This window comes from Cataglyphis hispanica, chromosome 3 (assembly GCF_021464435.1).
Source record: "Cataglyphis hispanica isolate Lineage 1 chromosome 3, ULB_Chis1_1.0, whole genome shotgun sequence".
NCBI lineage: Eukaryota > Metazoa > Arthropoda > Insecta > Hymenoptera > Formicidae > Cataglyphis > Cataglyphis hispanica.
In genome coordinates, this window is record NC_065956.1 from 7,657,199 (window position 1) to 7,675,009 (window position 17,811).

The 17,811-nt window shown below is 30.8% G+C and overlaps 2 protein-coding genes across 9 annotated transcripts in view; one reads left to right on the forward strand and one right to left on the reverse strand.

Moving 5' to 3' along the window:
- LOC126848139 (delta(14)-sterol reductase TM7SF2) overlaps window positions 1–16,779 on the reverse strand; it is an 83,909-nt gene extending 67,130 nt beyond the window's left edge. The window contains exons 1-2 of the mRNA XM_050588767.1: window positions 16,755–16,779; window positions 13,092–13,136 (exon numbers count right to left, since the gene is read on the reverse strand). The gene's annotated coding sequence lies outside the window, so the exon portion shown is untranslated. The remainder of the gene's footprint in view (window positions 1–13,091; window positions 13,137–16,754) is intronic.
- Window positions 1–17,811, forward strand: part of LOC126848152 (uncharacterized) — a 29,873-nt gene that overhangs the window by 8,197 nt on the left and 3,865 nt on the right. Inside the window, exons 1-4 of one of the 8 annotated variants that reach the window (XM_050588791.1) lie at window positions 5,290–5,421; window positions 6,260–6,277; window positions 6,818–7,918; window positions 12,648–12,812. In XM_050588791.1, the coding sequence (XP_050444748.1) occupies window positions 7,412–7,918; window positions 12,648–12,812 (672 nt within the window). In that variant the 5' untranslated portion in view covers window positions 5,290–5,421; window positions 6,260–6,277; window positions 6,818–7,411. Of the gene's footprint in view, window positions 1–1,219; window positions 1,888–5,289; window positions 5,422–6,259; window positions 6,278–6,817; window positions 7,919–12,647; window positions 12,813–17,811 lie in introns of those variants that run through there. The other 7 variants (XM_050588788.1, XM_050588792.1, XM_050588794.1 and 4 more) reach the window with 7 other exon arrangements.

Here is a 17,811-nt window from a genome sequence, read left to right on the forward strand (position 1 = left end):
TTACATTTGCCGATAACGTAACATAAAAAAAAATATTTATCGTACTTTTGAAAATAATAACTTAATGTATTCTTAATTCGATCAGATTCATAGAGTTATCAATTAACTAATAATTATATAATGATATTTCAATAATATTTCAATAATATATATATTTAAATAATTTATAATTTCGCTGCATATATATATATATATATATATATATATATATATAATTTAATTAGTTAAATGTGTATATATAATAAAATAAATAAAAAGTTCCAATTAGAAAAGTTAATAACTTATTATGTTGTTTTCAAATGATAATATTCTCTGATTATTTCTTTTCTGTATGTCCAATAGAAAAAGTGGCACAAGTGTCTTTATTAGCGCGGTATACATACACATATATATATATTTCTGCTTCTCTTCATTCCTTTTGTAAGTTAACTTTCGCGAAGAAACTTGACGACCTATGTGTTTTTATATTCCACGAGCACTATTTTTGTTTGCTCCTAAAATTAGAATGTTAGATTTCAAAAAAGTGTAATTAAACAGTTCTATAATATATAGGAAAATTTATACACTTTCGGTTTGCGATAATTATTTCTTTTTAAAATGCTTCTCTCCGTAGTATCATGACAATTGCAATATAAAGATCGCGATATTTCACAGATAATTAATATGTCACTCATACAAAATATTATATTTTTAAAATCAATGCTATCGTTTGTTTCACAAACACAAAGATATTCAGAACAATGTGTTTACACTTAAAAAAAAAAAAAAAAACTAATATAAACAGTATCCGTGAAATAATATTTCCAGTCAGGAAGCGAATATGATAGCATCCATGATCACATTCCATATTGCTCATATGACATTATAATTACAATTGATGAAAATTAATTTTTGATCAACGAACGGTTGAAAATTTCCGCTTGCGCCAAAACGCTTTTAAAATAGATATTATCGTCGTCGGCAATGCTTGCCAAATATACACAATGACGCGTAATAACTTGATTATTCCTGTAATAAAAAAAAAAAATGACATTATCGGAGCTGAGGTAACGCGAGATAGTAATTATTCCGCGCGAATTATAGGGAGACGTCGCGTGGCGGGACCCTCACGTGTCTTCGTGTATCTAGTTGCAAGGAACGTCGCGGGGAGTTGCGGTTTCTCGACGGCCCTGAGAAGCGTCGCGATGCCTCGTGCTTGCCTCAGTGCGAAGGTGTCGTTCGCCAGGAGTGCGCCGCGTCCCTACGCTCGTTCCGTCTCTCTCCATCTCTCATACTTTCTCCATTGTTCTCTTTCGCGCGCCCTGCCGCGATTTTTTAAAGTCGAGAACAACGCGCTCTCTCTTTCTCTCTCTCGCTCGAGTGAATGCCGCGAATACATACGTCTTCAGGACCGTATTCACTCTCGACCGAGGTACCATCGTGACACGCGCTGCGCCGTCGAGCTGGCATCGCGTGGCATCGCATGTCTGGATCAAGCAAGTCGAGACAAGCAGAGATAATAACCTTCGTGGAGGAACCTTGACGTCGCGGCACACATCGCGTTATACAGTGAATATTTCAATCAGTATCGATCTATCGCGTGTGAATACATCGTGTGTGTCTGTGCTCTTCTCTTTCTTTCTCTCTCTCTCTCTCCAATCCTATCGTGTACTCGTCATATTCGTAGAAAAATCTCTCCCTTTCATCCCACGCGCAGTTACATATCAGGCTACCATTATACGCGCTGTCATTCTGTCACTTCATAAAAAATACTTCCTTCGCGCTAATATACGCGCGTCGCGTGTAAATATTTCAAAGCGTTATCGATCTACCGTGCAAAACACAGGTTTCACGAGTACTGATGTGATACCGATCACCCTCATCCTCTTGACAATTCGATGATTAATGGTACGTTGAATTTTTCGCGCCAGATTGACTTGCCTAAATGTTAATAAAATTGCCACAAGATCAAATGCGAAAATGCATTTTGTACAACTAATCTTAATATCGAGTCGAATATTTGTCGGAAATTCATTTATAAATTGAAATCATGCATAAAAATGTCACATGCGTTTCGCTACATTACATCGATACAAAATGAATTTGCGATCTTCTCGGTGAAATTATACTTTTTATTTGCGTCACCCGTTATCTCAGAGATGCCGAATCCGAACCCTGCCGACAATCGCGTGTGTAGTGTAAATATTACAATACAAGATCGATCGACTGCACGGAACACGTGTTTCATAAATGCCTCTACTATATTGTCTATCGTGACTTTGACGTTATTTTTCCTCACCTGTCTCGGATGAATAGAATAAACGCGGAATTCAATACCGTTGAATATATCTGATACGAATAATAGCATTTACATGGCGAATCGAATTTATGTGAAATCACATGATATATACAGAGTTTAAGCTCTTTAATGTAATATAAGGCGAATGCTACAGTCATCAACGTTGGAAATACAAATAGATAAAAATCTTTAACAATCGTCATTTTCTTTGATTTCATGCTTTATCCTTGCGGCTGTGCACTCATGCCAATCGAGTTACTCGTTAATATTTCAATATAGTATCGACCTACAGAGCGAAGCAGACATTTCAAGTATTCGTGCTTTCACATCAATAACTTTGTTTTTTCTAATGTCTAAAATAATCGTGATATAAGTCTGCGCGAAGTTTCTTTTTTTTTTTTGAAAATCTTTTACAGAAATGTCCAACAAATGAAGGCAACGTACGTTCGTTTTTATTATAATTTTTATGATAATTCAATACACTTTATAAAAATTATAAAATATAAAAAAAAATATTTAAAAATTTTATAGATTTTAAATAAATTTTAACTTTTTTGCGTTTAAGAGGATATTTTAAGTGATATTTTTCATTCATATAATCAAGCATCACAAAAATGTGATATATTTAAACTTCTCTTCTCTTATTTGAATATTTCAAACCAATATAAATCAATTGTAAATCATTCATTGATCATTCCTATCCATCTCCCGCTTTTGTTTTCGTCGTATAATATTGCATTTAATTCTCACGCTTGTGTTCGAATCCTCATTATATTGTGAACAATTTTTATAAATCTTTGTATCTCGTAAGCCTACGTATACAATTGTAGCTTTTGATCAGCCGTGAATTTTATATCGATGTCGTTTGCTTGTAATGGCATTCCGACAGCAATGATAGACGTCCATCTCGTCCTTGTCCTTATATACTCGCATATTGCCACGGAGACAGCTGCTCGCTTGCTTTACTCGTGTAAAACTCCAAAATTGGCATGGAGTTTGAGCAATTGTTTCCTCTAGTAGTACCAGCCGTTCGTAATCGACAAAATTAATGTAACGATCCGGATTTTGCGAAAAAAGTGTACACGCAAAGTTAGTTTAAAGTACAAAGTTTTTCTCTTCGACGAAATAAAAAATCAATATCATGCCATATTATATTCATTTTGTATGTATAAGTGTATTGTATTGTATAGAATAGAGAAAAATGAAAGTCATCGACGAAACCAGAATAATCGATCGAGATTAACTTGAAATTTCAAACAAAATACAATCATATCAAAATGACAGATCAATGAAATTGACATATATATTGAATAAAAGAAGAAAAATGAAAAGAATTGTTCTAACTTAGTAATTTAACATTAAGAATAATTAAATAAAGATTAAAAAAATGATTCTTGTCTTGGATTATAATCCGAAATTTGAATGTTAAATCTCTCGAAATATTTATTACGTAGACTAATTAAAATTTAGTCCGTTAAACATGATAATATTATTCATAGAGAAGACAATTATATTTATAATAATTCTAAATACTTTTATGTATAGTCACTATTATGACAGTACATGAAATTACGTACTGCATACTTTAGTACAAATCCGGGAATAAATATTAATCTTGGCACTTGCTTTACTGCCAGGAAAAGTTGAATTTTCTTCACGGTACGTGACTCGATAACAGAGCAAATTCGGCGGATTTCGCTTAAAAGGCAGCAGGATAAATTCCCGTTGTTTATTGCCGCAGTATTGCAGCATTCACAGACAATTTGTTTCTTTCACACGTAATTACTTACTAAAATTCTTAGATAATCGATCTTCCCGTTTCGGATTAGTTTCATTTGCTTTAAATAAAGTAAATTATTTTTACATATTTATATTATATTTTGCTATTACACGTTAAATTTTAGAATATGAAAAATAAATAAATCACATGTAATTTTTATACCATTACGTAGAGTGTACAAAACTAAATATAATTTTAAATTATATGTATCATGTAATTAAAATTTTTTAAATATATTTTATTATTTTTGCAAATTGATTCAATATATTAAAGTTAAATAATGTCAAATAAAAATCAAAGTATAGCACATACACATACAAATAATATTTGGTAAAATTGATTAGAAAATCTTTATTATTTAAATGTTCTAACATTTTTTAAAACATATGCGTTAATTTAATTGCAACGTATTAAATTAGATGATATAAGCAGAGAGAAAACACAATAGCCTTGTTTTAAGTTCAGTGACTAATATAAACTCACGGTCACGTACCCTGCCAGCTATAGAACGAATAAAATAGTAAAGACGTTTACCTCGTTAACCGATTTACATTGTTATTGTAATCAAACATGTGTTTAAAATAAATTTTGTTGCAAAACAATTTTATTTTATTTCAAAATAATTTGGAAAGATTGAGTATATTAAAATTATAAAATTTAATTATAAGACATATCATTAAAATGTCGTTCAATATATATATATATATATATATATATATATATTACACATTTTGAATAGAATGTTTTATTGAATACTTTTTTGCAAGCTTTTGATTATTAGAATTAAATTACTACAAAATATCATTACAAGATTTGTTAAACAAGAAATCTCTTCAGATACTATACCATTAAAAGAATAAGCTATTAAATTTTACACACCGTGTTAATATTAGCTTAAAAATTACATTTAGAGAGTACATATATATATATATATATATATATATATATATATACACATATTTTTTTTAAATTATAAGAGATTTTATTCATCAGACGATTTCAATATAGAAAACTTGGCAGTGCGCGCAGCCAATTTGTTCCAAAAATACCCAAGAATTCGAGTCAATATAAATTACATTCTTTATCATTGTCGAATAAAACGCACAGCATTAAAATAAATCAAATAAATTCCTCGTTTTCACGCATCTATGTCTGCGGCGTATACTACCGACAAAGCAGTCTGCTTTAGATCAATCGGGAGACTATTAAAGCTCATGCCGCTTCTACAACGAGACAGTTCACCACAAAGTGGCAAACGTTAGTCGACGTTTACGCGTGATTCGTGTCTCTTTTAATCTAATGTCGCGCGCTAACTCTCTGCGATCAATTTAAATTTCTTCTACAAGTTTAATTTTTCGAGCAAGTGAGATTACCATGAATATAAAACGAGTTTAAATCCAAATAAACTTAAATATAAAATATATAAATTATTGAATAGCGAATAAATATGTTTTAATACGAACAAATAATTTAATATTATGAAATATTCAAAATATAATATTTCATCCAGTGGATCTGATGGTCGAAAGAATTATTAATACGAGCTGTATATCGCTCTTTGAAATATATCGAATTGATAAAATATTAAAACAATATAATCGCCCGCGATCTTAGGCTTTAAAATTATTGTTTAAGATATCGTTCAACTTCGACTTCGATTTCGATTTAATGAATGTATACTTTCCGTTCATTTTTGAAATGTATTAAATTATAAAACTTGTACTTGATTAAACAAATTGAAAATTGAATCGCAATGTTAACGGATAAATTGATATTTATTCCGGATATTGAATCAGTTTCGATTTTCTCGATCTTTATTACTTTTCGATTGTGCGACGTGTATCGCTTATCACAATGACACTTGTTTAACAATTGGAAGTATTATTAATGTAAGGTATATCAAGTTGAGGCGAGGTCTTTAACGTTGTTTATTTAGCTTGGAATTACGCAGTTTATTTATTTAGTATTATGTATCAACTATGTGAAAAAATATTCATTTCATGGTTAATCAAGAAAATCATTCTATAAATATTAATATTGAGTGCCAATTAATAAGAAAAGATCGAATAAAACAGATCGATTTTGTTTTTAATTATATTTATAATATTTCAACAAATCATTTAAGATATCAATCTTGTTTAATTATGCGGGTTTCTTTATAAGTTTCTTTTCTTTCATACGTTCTCGTGGACTATGGATAGTGTGCGGAGAAATAACGTGTGAGTTAACTTAGTCTTAGATATAAATTCGTGATTTCTTATATCGCTCACGCTTTTTAAAAACACGGAGAACACGACATCAATAAATAGGCGTCGCGAAAAAGAAATCAATTTAGCTCTTGCGTCTTTAAGATGTTTTAATAAAATTTACATATCATTCGACAAAATAAAAACATCCTAAAATACAAACAACTCTAAGAATATCAACAATAGTATTCATATACGCTGATATAATAAAATATATTAGACGCATATATCTTAAAAAATGTTCTACTATTTAAATAAAATAAATTATCCGCGATAATTTTGTGCTCTCGACAGTCATTTTTATATAATAATTCAAAAATATTAATATTTAATAAGACATTAAAAATTTCAAACTTTTATCGTTTCTATTTTAATGAACAATGCGCAATACGCATAGATTTTTTTTTTAATCCGTTCTCAGTATCCCGAACTTAAGTTTCGATTATCCTCCATGTATTTCGGTCGAGAGATCGCGCGACAGAAGATCGTTATCGTTCTTTTCATTCGACCTAGATCAACCACGCGAGTGCTTTAGTACAACACGGCAGTAAGAAGTTGGTAAAAGTTAAGCACTCGAACACTTTCGCGAGTGATCCCCCGTGTCGCGGGGATTGTCAGCGTCTTTGCACGAGCGGCTTAAACTCCGATCCCGATGCTGTCCGATATTATATCACGCCGATTTCTCCTGGGCTCGGACGAAGCATCGTACGTCCGAATTGGCGTTTACAATGTGTCGTTAATCTCTTAGTACATTCCGTCATGAGTTAGGCGGCTATCGGTGTGCTCAGAGAGGATCGCGCGCAAAAAAAAAAAAGCCCTTGTGTCGGAAGGGCAACAAAATCCAAAATACGAAATCGTGCGTCGGGATTTGGGAAAGATCTAAAAGAAACGCTAAACATCCCCATATACCTCCTTGTGATCGTCGCACCGCCACCACCACTGTCTCTCTTCCACGCGCATCCTCGAACACACGACCAAATCGACCAAACGTATCCGAACGGTCGAGTGAAAAGTCGAGAAAAAAAAAAAAAAAAAAAAAAACATACACATACACACCACGAGAAATATATGCCGATAGCGATCTGAAATCGTGCACTGAAGTCAGTCATGAATCTTATGTTCCGCAAGAATTTCGGAGGCGAGAAGGGATCCGGTGGTGGCGGACTAGGTGGTGGAGGACTAGGGGAAGTTCGGCCCGTCCTGGGGAGCGCTTACGGAACCGGCGGTACCTCGTTCGGTCAGCTAGGGACGCGTTTCGGCGCGGCGCGCGTCGGCGTCGGCCAGTCGGTGGTCGGCGGCGCACGTGGACCCGCACGACGCAGCCGGGAGTTCGGATACTCTCCGTCGATGGGCGATCACGAGCACCAGGGCCACGGCTATCGTACTCACTTGTTCCTGTCACCGCCCGCAGGTGGGGCGCTTGGCTCGCCACCCGAGGAACCGGGCGAGCGGCTGGGTCCGCCGCCGCGCCGAAATTCGGGACCTCATGTGATCAAGTGGGGCGGCGGCGGGCCCGTCGGTTCAGCGCAGGGTGCGCAGACCGCGAATCAAGCTAGGAGAAAGCAAAACCAGAAGGAATCTTCCGATCCACCGACCCCGACTGCGTCAAGGCAGGTAGGTACATAATTGAAAATTCTAACGAATTTGTGAAAGATCCAGGCAAAAAAACTTGATGAGTGACTTTTTAAATATTTCTTCATTGCACAAAAAATTGTTTGGATCTTTCATTTAGATGCACAATTGAATTTGCATGATAAAATATACAAGATATTCAGAAAAAAATATTTATCTTAATTTATCTATTGATGAAGAAATTTATAAAAAAATAGCATTAGTTCAATAGTATTAGTTGCGACTATGATATAAAATAATACAATGAACTATCAAGCATATTTATTTCTTAATGGGCAGAAAACTGCCGCACTAATGTTATATATATATATATATATTCTGCAATTAACCCTAATTATAGTAATTTCCTTTACAATCGATCATAATGAGGAACAGAATTAATTCACGATCGCGACATTAAAATTATCTGATTCGAGAGATGAATGTGTTGCAGTTGGGATGTTCCTAGCGACCGCATCCCCAGTCATGCATTATAGATATGTAGATAGTTCATTACTCTTGAATTATCATCAAAGATAAATTCCAGCATATTATATGAAATAGATTTCATTCACGATTTATGATTTTATGTTTAAAATAATGACTTTTTTAATTCGTTCAAATAAAAAAAACTTATATATACGTATATATGTTAATATATACGTATATATAAGTTTTTTTTTATTTGGATCTAAAATTAATTTTATGACTTGTATATACAATTTAATCGATTCTCCACTCAAGAAAATACAAATCAATCTTATGAAAATTATTTTATATTTCATTTCTCTCTCAATTCCCAAAAAAATAAAAATGAATTAAAAAATAAGCTGGATATAATATGACAAATTTCAAGTTTCTTAACGGAAATTAATTACGTTCAAATGCTATCATTATTAGTTTAAAGTGGGCCATCATACAGATATGAAGAATAAAGCAAAGCTACGGAGGAAATATGTAGATCATTTATAGGAGTGGCATAAAATAGCATCTAGCTCCATAACGCAAAGTCACTATCTTATTGCGCGTCATGGTGGATTCAATGTTATAAATTCGCCGTGGTGCAAGTACTCGACACTTAATTCATTGCTCGCTATCGGCCCCGCTCAAAATCCCTTCATATCGCATTCCATCGCGATGTCTCTTTGCCAACTAACGGTTAGTACGTCGTATTCTACACACAAGAGGAGACATTTTCGGGTCGCAGTCGCATTACTTAGTATAATGGCGCGATAAAGCTCACACGATCGCATCGACAAACGAAATTTAACGAGCGTTTAAGTTCAGAATAATAGACTGAAGAGTGCACAATAATAACATTTCATATCTTACAGCTGGTCATTGGAAGACAATGACAATTCATTTAATGATCGTCGTAGGATTTTAAAAAACGATAATTATTAATTTTAACATTAAAAAAAAAGATGTTTTATATCAACATCCCCATAATTATTACTATCAAATCCAGAAATTAATGCTCGAAAAATATTTGAAGAATATAAAACGATATATGTGAAATAGTAAACTTCTTGTTACATTTCTCACGATGATTATAAAGAACGTGCATGAAAGATGTTACGTGCGAAAACTCACAATTGAAGTATCGCCGCGACTTTTACAATCTAATGAAGACCGCAGTGTCGTATAACGATCTTTGACCTTTACGTACATGAACATCTACCATCATGTATACCCAACACGATTAAATATCAAAACACTGCAGGCACGCTTTTTCCGCGTATTTGCATACGCAAATGTAAAAAATATGTTTCAATGCTGAGAATTGCACGCGAATTGCATACTGTCTTACTGCAACATGAGACGCGAAAATTCGCGTTCTAATAAATTCGCATTCTACAATAAAGAAGTACAATTTGTCAATGTTCAAACTCGCGATATACTTTGCTTATTCAAAATTAATATATAATAAATTAATATATAATATAATATATAATATTTATTATAGAGCTCGGTATTTTACTTATCTATCGCAAATTCAATTTCTGAAAAAAAAAAAAAAAAATTTTTAATTGCAATTAGATTTATGAAATTAATAGACAAAATTAAATTTTATTTTTTATATCACAGCGTAAATTGTACTCGAAAAAAAGAAAAACTATATTTATTATAATTTCGATTTTCAAACATTCTTATCTAACGTTATCTTATCAATTTTCTCGAATTGTAATAATCTACTTCTCAAGAAGTGTATTATGTTCTGAGAAAACACTGGAAAATGTGCAAAATGCTTGATAACGCGTTGACATAGAATAAATGTGTATGTGTTTGATTATAGATAACTATTATAAGCGCTTGTATTTAATCTGTATGCACTTTAATATGTGGAGAGAAAAAAATGACGTTGTTAATGCTTCTTAGTGGAGTTATTATTTTTTAATATTCGGCCGATCTCAGTCATCCTAATTAATACACATATAACATAGATATAGATATATACATGTATATGACATCCGGGCTTTTTAATATCTATGTGTGTGCGCGTATGTATTTGCTTAGAGATAATAATGCATGATATTGCAAACAAATGTATATCGCAGTAGACTACAATATATAAGTTTGTTTCTCATTAGACAATGAGACTATTTTATTTTGCTAATTTATATTTCAATTATTAAAATAATTTGGCTATATATTTGGAAGTGATTTAAATTTTATAAGAACAAATAAATTTCGAAATCTAAAGACGAACGTATTGTACGTCTAGTTGCGTGTTGTGCGTGTAAACAAAATGCAAGCAAAAACCTTGCAGTTACTACTGCGTTATCCGACACACTATTTTTATACACTAAACAGCATATAAATTGTTATCGATCCTGTCACTTTTTCCCCGCACATGTGCACTTCACACAATACATTAATGATGTGCACATTTTGTGAATATTATCTATCATATTTTCATAATGTATACAATATTAGAATAATATTTAGAATAATAAATTCAATGGTATTCATATCGAGATCTGTACATAGGAAAACGTGAGAAATCTCATAATTATAGAAAATTTATTTGCAAAAAATTAGAAGAACTATTATTGAAATTGATTAAAGAGAATATAATATAATCAAAAGATAAAAGTTTAAATTTTTTTGTACCCTAAGAAAAATAGCAATGAATTATTTGATGTCTAAAATATATCTCTTCTGTGTGTATATTTTCTCCGATTCTTACTTTACAAAAGAGAACATTTCACAGTTACCAGGCTGTAGAGAAATAAAAAATTACGAGGCGGTAAGACCAATCGCTAACGCCGAGGGTATCTGCAAAATTGACATGCAACGTAAATCATGCAGCATCGCGCGTACACGAACTATAAAACTATAAGACTTTACGAGAGCCAAGAGGTGAAATATACGGGTGGAAAGAAGCGAGTAGACCTATCTAGACCTCTGGTGACCGTTTGCGCTTGGGCGCAAGTAGTAAAAGACGAATCGAGTCAGACGCGAAGCGCACATGCACGTGCACATGCCACGCTATGTCTTTTTCGTCTATAACCACATCCTATTTTTATTTTATTCGGACACGTATTGTCTCTTGACATTTATTATTGCTGCACGTTTATTATTTATGTGCGTGAAGCTATATTTACATATATTGTATATATATATATATATATATGTATACATATACATATCGAGATCCCAATTCTTTTATTTTTAATCTTGCAATAATAATCTACGTCCTCACAAATCAATATCAACCATTTTAAACACAAGAAGAATTTTTTTAGCATATAAAAAGCGGTTGCAGAATATTATATAAAGTCTATTTAATATCTTTTAACACATATTTATATGCAGTCTCACACACACATACAAAAAATATCTTTTATAAAATTTATCAAGTCATTATTCATATTCCCTCTTTTATAATCATATCACTATTGCAGGATACTAGATTATATGTAGTATAAGATTACAGGATAAATTTTAGAATATAAATATTTTCAGATGTATATTCGATTATTAATTGTAAAAAAAATTCAATTTTGCAATAAATTAAAAAAAACAATTTTAACCCATTTAGTTGAATGTACTAGTAACTTCCGGTTGTAAGCGAGCTGCTCTGAAGTAATTTTTAGCTTTCAATTTATGTGTTGAGTATGTATTAAATAAAAAATACAAAATTTTTATATAAAAATATTTCTATCATCAAATTGAATTATAAAACTGTAATATGCCTAAATGTACTTATAATATAAAATATTAAATATAGATATTTAAATAAAAATCTTATTTATAAGATTTTTTTCTTCACATTTACAATATATAAAACAGTTTTAACAGACTTTTCTTGCTTTATTAAATTGATGATATATATAAAACATAATAATCGTAATAAATCATTAGACTACAAAATATATTATTTATTTACCTTGATTTGCAAATTGCAAAAAAAATCAAGTAAATATCTTTCTTACAATCAAATTAAATCTTACAACCAAAGTCACTGTAGATATTAATTAAGATTAATGGGCCGACTTGAATGTATTTTTATTTTGTACATATGTTCTAAACAATATTTCGCACGTTTATCTAATTACTGATCTTATGCACATTCTGCAAAAACTTGAATAATATCGTACGAAATATTAATTGTGCACAAAACTGATGTGAGAGCAGTCTCTTACGATACATAACGGTTACTTGCGAATATTAGCACGTGTTATGTGTGTACATCCAATGTAATTCTCTAATTGTATTATCATTTTAGCAGGTATCTTTCAGTGGTAACCGTGCTTCCGGCACTTACACACCCCTCGTGGTCTCTGGAAACAGTCCACCACGAGGCGAACCAATTTCCTTGGCCACTTTGGACCGTGACTGTTTCATCATACCTCTCGCTTCTCTCGAACGTTTTTTACCAGCGGGTGTGCCAGTGAGTGACCAAAAAATTTATCTTCATTTTGTTTAAACTCGAAATATATACATGCGTCTTTTATAGAAAAAAATACCTCCGAATTTGTGGAAGTAAATCTACCTACAATGCTTATTTTTGTAAGATTTAAAAGCAAATTTTATTAATTGAAATGCTGATAAAATATTCTAATAGTGTTTGAATAAATCAGTATGTTACAATACATCTGATATAATTTCAACAAATTGATTATCTTGATTTTAGGTATGTATATAAAATAAAAAATAATTCAAAACTCACCAGTACGATGCGCAATGACGGAGTTGTAGCACACACAATGTTGATCTGTAAAATATAAAAAAATATATCCACATTATATATATAGCAGTGTCCAAAATAATTAATATTAAGAAATATACATTATTGCATCTACAATTAAATTTATTTTATTCTTTAAACCAATATTTAATAAAAAAATATTATCTAATATGAAAAAAAAAAATTAATATAAGATATGATAAATAATAATCTAATTTTTATATCTAAAAATAATCTAAATAATAATTATAATTACCTCTTCAAAAATTGTCTAATATTTTTTATATTTTTCTTCAATAAAAATTATGAATATCTTTTATTAAATGTATCAATTGTCATAAAACAAAATTTAAAAATATTTTTACATTCATTGCATATATCACATAATAATACAAAATAGAACATTTCCGCAAAGATGGAGCATTTATTTTTACGACAAATAATTAATTAGTTACAAAAGTTCTCACCTTACGGTTGTTCCATCGTTGCCCGATGCTTTCCCGAGCTTGCACCTCCTTATTTATCCTTTTATACTTCGCTGACTCTTTCATTATACTCACAATTTTTACACGCAAAAACAGTTATTTACGATCGCGCGTACTAAGCAAAATATAAAGCTCGCGCTATAATCGAAAATATGTTAATTATATAGTTTGCACGACTGATTGCGATCGAATAAATCTCGCAAAATATATGTTTTAACGAACCATAACAATATATAAACAAATTTATGGTAAGGGATTAATAAATTTTTATTACGTTAATTTATTATGTTAATAGCAAATATGCGTAATTAGATATAATGCTTCTCGATTATTTATTCATCTCGAACCCGTAATATTTTATCAATGACTGAGAATTACACACCATCGATATTTGATTATTGATTTGTGCAACATTATATGAATTGAGTTAATGGCCAATTAAAAAATGCGTCCGAAAATACACAATCAAAATTCAATATTTCCCGACACAATTCGAACATGTGAATCAGACGAAATACATGTACTATTAATAATCGTTATGTCACAAGCTTTCTTTACTCGATTTCGATTTAATAATCTATTACTACGTGTATTACTGCGTGTTTTCCAGATTCGAAATAATTATATTTAAATTAAAATTTAAAATACAATGCAAAATATGTTCAAAAATTCAAGTTTCAAGAAAATCATTATTTTCTTAAATATAGAAATTAAATAATAATTTAAAATTGTCATTCTCTATTATTTATACTTATTTAAAAAAAAAAAAAAACATCGAACGAAATACATGCTTTGATAAATAGCCGTCGTCGCAAAATTCTTACGTGTTGTTTATCGCAGGAATTAATTATTGATCGAGTGAACTGATAATGATTATAATAATGATTAAAATAAACGTAAGTAATGATTATATTTCAAGCATTTCGTAATACTATCATATTTCGATGATATAAATATGTATATGGAACGAAACTTATGTCACTACGTGCTTGCTTGAGTGTCACCGCACGAATGGCAACAAGGTGACTTTGTGTTAACAACTGCGCGCTACATGCGCTACACGTTGCAAAATACAAACATCAAATTTTGCGATACTTACTACAATATAAACTTTACATTATATAATATTATATACACTTAATGCGGAAACACAGTAAGCTAGTATGACTATATAGTATATTATATAAGTATATATAATATTATATATATATATATATATATATATATATATATATATAAAGTGTATATTATAGTATTATTGTTATAGCAAAATTCAGTATAAAATAGATCTTACACCAGCGTAGGAATATAAAAAAAGAAAGAATAAAAAGTGTGGGAGAAGAAAAATGGATGATCAAGAAGTATTGCGTTTAATTAATAAATTTAATCGTTATATAAATTACGTAATAATTATTTATCAAGCGCGTATTATTAATTTATAGGCCGTTTTAATTTGTCAAAACATTTATTATGTTCCGTGAAATTTATTCGAGTGAGATCGATCGCAATGATCGTGTAAACAATCGATGAACAATACTTAATATATTTGTCAAATATTGCATATCGTAGGGATGCTTATCTTTAACTATATATAATAAACCGTGCATCAAGAATGTATAAAATACCACGCAATCGTCGTATTCTGCTAATTAGCGCGTGCGATCATAATTAATAGTATTTTCGCGAGTGCCATAAAAAGAGCAGTAAAAAAAAAGGGGATAAATAAGAGAGAAAGAGCAAACTCTAGAAAATATTGAACGATGGCAGAGACAATTATCAGGTGAGAAATGTATGACATTTAATTTTATTATTTGTTATAAAATATTGCTCCATCTTTGCGACATTGATCATTTTATTATGCCATATAATGCGTCTAAAAAATTTTCTTAAAATTGACCTTACAATAAGTGAAACATTTTAATAACATATTCATAATTAATATTTTTATATACAGAAAAATGCATCAAATATTTCTCAATTTTTTAAGAGATTTATAATTATTATCTAGATAATTTTTGTATATCAATTAGATTATAAAAAAATGTGTTTAATATTAGATAATTTTTTGTATTAAATATCTGTTTAAAGAATGACATATTCAAATGAAAGCAATAGTTATATGTATATTGTAATATTAATTATTTTAGACACTGCTTTATATATATGATTTGGATATATTTATATTTTACAGATCAACGCTGTGTACCACAATTCCGCCCTTACACATCGTACCGGTGAGTTTTAAAATATTTTTTTTATTTTATATATACATACATATTTATCGAGTTATTTATTATATTGAAAAAGAGAGAGAGAATTTACTAAATATCAAGAATATATATTTCAATACATATGTATGTATGAGATAAAAAATCTCAGAAACGATTGAAAATTTCTATTCTGCTTTTTATATAAAAATATTAAAAATAAATACATTAAATATTTTAATTATCATAAATTTAAATCTAACAACTAGAATATATCTTGTGCTGTTACGAAACGCGAGGTCAATTGTTGGAAATTTTTTGATCATGTATATGGATGTAACGAAAATATTAGAATTAATAGAGCTTTTTTTATTCCTGACTACTATTAAATTAATTGTTTCTTAGCTTAAAAAACGCATTAATTAATTAAATTCTTATACATTTTATTTTTAGTACATAATGTTTTAATTTTTGATGGAAATTTTATGATTTCACCGTTTTTGAATTTTTTAATATTATATTTATCCGAAATTTGTTTTTTACTAATTTTCATTGTTCATCATTTTATAAATAATATTTTTAGCAAAATATATTTAGCATTTCTTATAGGCCTATTTAATATTACTAAATTTTTAATTTTTGTTTCAAAAATATATACCTCAAATATCAAAAAGGTGTAAAATGTCATTGATATCCGAGAAAAAAATTCAAAATAAATAGCATATCGTTATAATGATATGCGCGAATATTTCGCTTTTTTATATTGCATTTTCCTTCTTGTTCAGTCAGCAAATATTATTTACATACAGTAATATGTGCCTCAAATTGTATAAAGAGAAAAAGAGATTGATATTGAATTACAAAAAAATTTAATCATTACATTATATTTAATTCTCAGCAATCGTTCATCAATATTAAAAAAAAATTATAAAATAATTAATCAACTCTCTCACCGGTCGATGCGTTGCCGCTGCTGCCTCTCTCGTAATCCACATAATCCATATAATCCACTTAATTCACGTCATTCAATCGTGTAGATACCCACTCAATTTTAAGCATAAATCGCTTTAATACGTTAATCACTTTTATACTCGTCCCATTGACTGCGATTCACTATTCACTTATTAAAAATGATTCACTTTATCGCACACGAATATATTAAATTAATGTATCATGCGAAATAGATTTCTTGTAGCTTTATATATACGCGCACACTTACACACACATACGAAACGCGACACGACTTTGATTCTCGGAAGTTCGATGTGCGCGACAGCGCCCTTCCACTGTTTTTGACACTGATTGATATACATGCGCGTTGATCAGAAAAACGCGAGTAATCATGATCATATGATCGAGTTGTCGCGACTCGATACTCGCACTTAACTTTTCACGGCACTCCCGACAACTTATTCCACTCGCGACCAATATAAATCAACGCGAAACGCAATGACCGCTGCACGGTACATCCGTTATACCGGGTGTCCGGAATCAATCGCATCAATCCCCTCCCCATGTACACAAGTAGAGCTGGCGAAACTGGAGAAAAAATTCCTTTACTATTTTTTGATTTTTTTGGGAATAATTATAATTATTTACAGAAAATCAAAAAATAAAGGAATTTTCATCTCAGTTTTATTTCTTCTATCTGCACACGGGATGATGCGATTGTCTCCGGACACCCTGTATACGACGCGGTAAACTGATCTTCGAACGGAGCACGGCGACAGCTCTATCACTTCGAATACTTGTAATAAATACATGCTAATTGAAAAAGTGCTTAATTACGATTGCGGAGAACGATGATTGCGGTTATTTTAAACCGATATTTGAGTATACTCTGTCTTTTTTTAACGTCTTTTCGGATGCAGCAATATCCGTTATGCAGCTCTATCACTATGCTGTCCTTTGTTCTTGATTTTACTCGCGTATGGCTAATTACGATCACGCGACTCGTCGATTATGGCGATTCGGCACTCGCCCGTTTCTTTATCGCATCGTTCCCGAGGA